This window comes from Calidris pugnax, unplaced genomic scaffold (assembly GCF_001431845.1).
Source record: "Calidris pugnax isolate Ruff unplaced genomic scaffold, ASM143184v1 scaffold285, whole genome shotgun sequence".
NCBI classification, from domain to species: Eukaryota; Metazoa; Chordata; class Aves; order Charadriiformes; family Scolopacidae; genus Calidris; species Calidris pugnax.
The window spans coordinates 400,281-405,780 of NW_015091000.1; the positions used below are offsets into that span (position 1 = coordinate 400,281).

A 5,500-nucleotide genomic window follows, 5' to 3' on the forward strand; every position below is an offset into this window, starting at 1 on the left:
CCCCCGCCATCCCCCGGCACAGTGCCCCGGCATCACCTTTGGGCAGGGGGGGGCAGCAGGCAGCCAGGCGCATGCGGGCACCCTCTGCCTGCAGCCCCCAGTGCCCGTAGGTGCCCAGCAGCTCCCTGAGGCTGCAGAACCGCCGGGACACCCCCGAGAGCCAGAAGTTCCCGTCCTCATCCCGGCGGATCAGGCAGCGCTTGTAATCCTGGCCGGAGCGGGTCTGCGGGGAGAGAGTCAGGTTCAAGGAATCCCCCCCAAAATCCCTCCCGCCCTGCAGGTCCCCACAGGGCAGCCCCGGGGCTGTGCCTGCCCCCAAGGGCTGGCACTGGTGGCATCATCCCTGCGAGCACCAGGTCTCAGCCCTGTGTTTCCCTCCCCAGTGATGCTGGTGGCACCCAGGGCGATGCCGTGCGGTGCTGGCACCCTGGTCCCCAGCTGGTGGTGGTCCCAGTGGTGGTCCCAGTGGTGGTGCCAGTGGTGGTGCCAGTGGTGGTGCCAGTCTCACCTCAGCGCAGACGGTCAGCAGGTAGCTGTCGAAGTCCTGCGGGCTGCGCCGCAGCAGGTACAGCCCCGGCCGGCTCCCCGCCGCCTTCAGCTTGTTCACCGCAAACTCGGAGCTGCAAAGGGGGCAGGGCTGGGGTCCGGCACAGCCTGCTCCCCCCTCGGGGACACCCCAAGGACACCCACACCTCCATGCAGCTCATCCCTCTGCCACGGTGTCCCCAAACCTGGCGAGCACTGGGGTGGTTTGGGCATCACCTGCCCAGTGCTCCCCACTTTTGTGCCTCCCACCTGAGTGATTTCTCCCCCCTCCCCAGTGCCTGTGGGTTGGGGGTGATGAGGGAGGGGAGGGGATGGGGGGTCCCAGCACCCACCTGATGGGCCCGTGGCACTGGTTTTCCACATCCTCCAGGAGCCGTGGGGGGGCCACCTCCTTGCAGAAGTAGTGGTGGGCATCTGCCGTCAGGCGGTAGTAGCCATCGATGAGAGCCACGAAGGAGCGGGCTTCCTGCAGCGTGGGGAACTCCACCTCCTGCAGCCAGGCAGGTGGGGGGGGTCAACCCTAACATCAAAACCCCCCCACAACCCCACCAGGCTTCCCCCCACTACCCCCAAGGCTCACCAGCACCCTGTTGTCGGTCTTGGTGAGGGTGACGACGCGGTTCTCCACGGGGCTGCCCTCCCTGCTGGCCTGCTTGATGCTGATGTCGGCGATGTCGGGGAAGTCGCAGAAGTGCTGGCGACTCTGGAGAAGGTCGGGGGGGGGGACACACCATGGGGACCGACCTCCACATCACCCCCCCAACACCCCGCTGCAGCCCCCTGCCCGCACCTCGGAGCCCAGGCAGCTCCAGGAGACCCCGCTCTCTCCAGCCACGTGGATGACGATGTCGGTGCCGGAGTTTGGTGAACGCACGTGGAAACTCTCCTCTGCCCAGCGCCGCTGCAGCCGCTCCAGGTCCAGCAGGTACTTGAGCTTGAGGTACCGTCCGTCCGTCTGGCAGCCCCCGATCTTCCGCAGGGATTTGCTGATGCGGCGACGGATGCGCTTGCGGGTGAGGAAACTGTGCTGCTGGATCTGGCACCGCAGCGGCTCGGGGATGCAGGATTTGTAGCTGCCGGGGAGGCAGGGGGTCGGTGAGGGGGTGTCCTGGGGGGGACTCTGGAGTGTTCCCCCCTCCAGGCAGCTCCCATGGCCCCGACCCTGCTCACCTGACGTGGCTGAAGACCTCGTCCGGGCTCTGCCTCTTCTCCTTGGCGATGCGCAGCATGTCCAGCACGGCCAGGCTCAGACACTCCTCCTGCCTGGGCAGGCTCAGCGCCACCGCCACGCGCCCCCCGATGAAATCGCTGCGGGACTGGGGAGGGTACAAGGGGCTGGGTTGAGGGGGGGTGGGGGGAGATCTCCACACACCAGCCCCTCGCTCCCCCAAACTGGGTGCATCTCCCTCCTGGGGATGCTCCGGCCAGGAGAACCCCCCATGCACCCCAAGCCCCCCAGTCCGTCCCCCCCAACTAATCAGAGCTTCTAGGGTGGTCCCTGCTGACCCCCCCATCACGCTGGGCTGGCTATAGGGTGGCTCCAGCCCCATAGGAGTCACATTCTGCTCTGGGTGCTGGCTTCCTCCTGCTGCCTGGGGGACAGCGGAGCTGGCTCCATCCCTGGGCCATGCACCACCACCCAGGGGACATGGTGACCCCCAACTCAGCAAACTGGGGTGCCCCATGCCCAGCATGGGATGCCCAAAAAACAGCTCCAGCCAAGCTGGGCAGCAGGACCCCCATCCCAGAGGCGTCGTGGCCAAGGGCCAGTGGGTGCTGGAGGAGGAGGAGGAGGGTGGCACGGCCCAGGGTGGTGAAGGCCATCGCTGCACTGAGGTTGACACGTACCACACACCCGAGAAGCCACATGGGACCCCCCACCTTCGTCCCCAGGTGTTGGGGAACGGAGATGCCAGCCTGGCAAGGCTCACCTGGGCAAAAAGGTAATCGATAACGGGGTAGTCCAGGACGGGGCTGGCCCGGTCGTTCAGCAGCTGGAAGCGGTGGGACTGTCCCAGCCCACACCAGTTGGGGAAGAAGAACCTGATGGGGAGAGCGGAGGGGGCTCAGCGCCAGGGCCCCCCCCATAGCGCACAACCCCTATCAGCCATCAGAGACTCCCCAGGGAGCAGGGCCGGGGCCGTACCTGATCCTGTACACCAGCACCTGGCTGCAGGAGTCATCCACGGTGAAGAGGTGGTTGGGGGGGAACCAGCAGCTGAGATCCTCGGTGGCCAGGGCGAAGAGCGGGTGGCAGACGGGCAGCACGCCTGGGGGTGGCAACGGTGCAGTGACCCCCCCCATGACAAGGATGGGCACAGCTGATACCCCCAGCCCGTGGCTGGTACCACAAGCCCATGGCCAGTACCCCAAACCCATGGCTGGTACCCTGAGCCCATGGCTGGTACCCCAAGCCCACACCTGGTACCCCGAGTCCATGGTTGGTACCCCAAGCCCATGGCTGGTACCCTGAGCCCACAGCCAGTGCCCTGAGCTCATGGCTGGTACCCCAAGCCCACAACCCAAGCCCATGGCTGGTACCCCGAACCCACAGACAGTACCCCAAGCCCATGGCTGGTATCCCAAGCCCATGGTTGGTACCCCAAGCCCACAGCCTGTACCCCAAGCCCATCAGTGGTACCCCAAGCCCAACAGCCCGTACCCCAAGCCCATGGCCAGTGCCCTGAGCTCATGGCTGGTACCTCAAGCCCATGGTTGGTACCCCAAGCCCATCACTGGTATCCTGAGCCCAACAGCCTGTACTCCAAGCCCATGGCTGGTACCCCAAGCCCACAACCCAAGCCCATGGTTGGTACCCTGAACCCACAGACAATACCCCAAGCCCATGGCTGGTACCCTGAACCCACAGACAGTACCCCAAGTCCATGGCTGGTACCCTGAGCTCAGGCTGGTACCCCAAGCCCACAGACAGTACCCCAAGCCCATGGCTGGTACCCCAAGCCCACAACCCCAAGCCCGTGGCTGGTACCCCAAACCCCCAGACAGTACCCCAAGCCCATGGCTGGTCCCCCCAGCCCACGGCCAGTACCCCAAGCCCATGGCTGGTACCCCAAGCCCACAGACAGTACCCCAAGCCCATGACTGGTACCCTGAGCTCATGGCTGGTACCCCAAGCCCACAGACAGTACCCCAAGCCCATGGCTGGTCCCCCCAGCCCACGGCCAGTACCCCAAGCCCATGGCTGGCACCCTGACCCCCCCGGTGCTGGGGGGATGATGCTCACCGCAGGCTTTGGCAGCGCGGACACAGAGCTCCTCGGCCGTGTACTCTCCGAAGGTGAAGGTGAGGATGCCGGCGGCGGTGCCGGGGGGGCTGCGGGGGCTGGGTGCCCAGTGGTACAGGTACACCTGGAGGGTGCCGGTCTCCGTGGAGGAGAGGCTGCAGGAGCGCTCCCCGATCAGCGGGGTGTCCTCGCCCAGCGGGGCCATGGCGGGGGCTGCAAAGATGGGGAGGCTCAGTACTGGGGACTGTCCCCCCCCTCGCTCCAGTGTGACCCCCCCAAAGTCAAGGACCTTGCTCCACACGTGCCTTTCCCTACATATTTCCCTTGGCATCATCCCCTCCCCGGGGTAAAACCCCGCAGCCAAACTGGCAGCATCTCCAGGGCTGGGGTCAGCCCGTTTTGGGAAGGAGGAAGGGGAAACTGAGGCACACAACGCTCTCTCCAGGCTTGTGGATGCACCCACCCCCCTCAAAGCTTGCCCCATGGCCACTCCTCCCCACCAGCTGGCTCCAGGCCCCACATCACTCCCAGCTGTGGGGCCTGGAGGACTCGGCTCCATCCCCGTGCCCGGCTGGGGTGGCCGGACCCCGAGAAGACCCCCCCGTGCCGGTGCGGTACCTGCTGCCGTGCCAGCGCCCGTGTCCTCTGGCCCCCCGAGGGAGGGGGTCCCAGGCAGGGCTGTGCCAGGGGGTCGGGGTTCCTGGGGTGCGTAGGTGGCTGCTCGGAGCCTGCGAGTGAAGGAGAGAGTCAAAAAAAAATCCCCTCGGTGACTTCCTTCCTGCTCGCAGCCTCCGCAGCGGGTGGCTTCCTGGCAAGGGAGGGGGCACAGGGTGAGGGGGCAGAGAGGAGCCCCCCCCGGGGTGCAAAGACCAGCCGGAGGGTGAAGGGGCAGGGAGTTTCGGGTGGCTGGGGTGGCTGGACCCTAAGAAGCCCCCCCCCCGTGCCGGTGCGGTACCTGCTGCCGTGCCAGCGCCCGTGTCCTCCGGCCCCCCGAGGGAGGGGGTCCCGGGCAGGGCTGTGCCAGGGGGTCGGGGTTCCTGGGGTGCGTAGGTGGCTGCTCGGAGCCTGCGAGTGAAGGAGAGAGTCAAAAAAAAATCCCCTCGGTGACTTCCTTCCTGCTCGCAGCCTCCGCAGCGGGTGGCTTCCTGGCAAGGGAGGGGGCACAGGGTGAGGGGGCAGAGAGGAGCCCCCCCCGGGGTGCAAAGACCAGCCGGAGGGTGAAGGGGCAGGGAGTTTCGGGCACCCCCACTTGGTGGTGGGCACCCCAAATGGACCCGGGCACCGCGCTGGTCCCGCCGCCTCCGGGTGCGGTGGGTACCGGGGGGGTGGGGGATGCTCTGCTGGGGAACCCCCGCCCCGTCCTGTCCCACCCCACCGTGTGGGGCGAGGGGCCGGTGTCGTGGTGCCGTCGGGGCTGCCGTGCCTGGCCCCGGTGCCGTGTGGCATCGCACGCACCCCCGACGGATGTGGCCGGGCCCAGCAGCCGCCGCTGAGTTGTTTTTTTCCCCTTTCTGCTGCTTTTTTCAGGCAGCTCGACGTGGAGGCAAAGTTGGGGGGCGAGGCAGGGAAGGGGGGGGGTCCTATCCCCAGGGTGGGTGTTGGGGACAAGGCCACGATGGCCAGAGCCAGACCCCGGGGACCAGGGACCCTCCTCTTGCCCTCGGTGATGCCGGTGCCCCCGCGGCGGCTCGGTTCCCTCGTCGGGGCTCA

General features: G+C 67.1%; 2 protein-coding genes across 2 annotated transcripts in view; one reads left to right on the forward strand and one right to left on the reverse strand.

The window, feature by feature from the left end:
• The window catches only part of JAK3 (Janus kinase 3), a 22,578-nt gene extending 18,057 nt beyond the window's left edge, over positions 1-4,521 (reverse strand). Inside the window, exons 1-10 of the mRNA XM_014955551.1 lie at positions 4,409-4,521; positions 3,791-4,003; positions 2,693-2,816; positions 2,478-2,589; positions 1,717-1,862; positions 1,337-1,619; positions 1,127-1,249; positions 879-1,036; positions 509-620; positions 8-223 (exon numbers count right to left, since the gene is read on the reverse strand). Coding sequence (XP_014811037.1) covers positions 8-223; positions 509-620; positions 879-1,036; positions 1,127-1,249; positions 1,337-1,619; positions 1,717-1,862; positions 2,478-2,589; positions 2,693-2,816; positions 3,791-3,995 — 1,479 coding nt within the window. The 5' untranslated portion in view covers positions 3,996-4,003; positions 4,409-4,521. The remainder of the gene's footprint in view (positions 1-7; positions 224-508; positions 621-878; positions 1,037-1,126; positions 1,250-1,336; positions 1,620-1,716; positions 1,863-2,477; positions 2,590-2,692; positions 2,817-3,790; positions 4,004-4,408) is intronic.
• Positions 4,522-5,058: 537 nt separating this feature from the next.
• The window catches only part of SLC5A5 (solute carrier family 5 (sodium/iodide cotransporter), member 5), a 12,722-nt gene continuing 12,280 nt past the window's right edge, over positions 5,059-5,500 (forward strand). The window contains exon 1 of the mRNA XM_014955553.1: positions 5,059-5,100. Within this exon, the coding sequence (XP_014811039.1) occupies positions 5,059-5,100 (42 nt within the window). The remainder of the gene's footprint in view (positions 5,101-5,500) is intronic.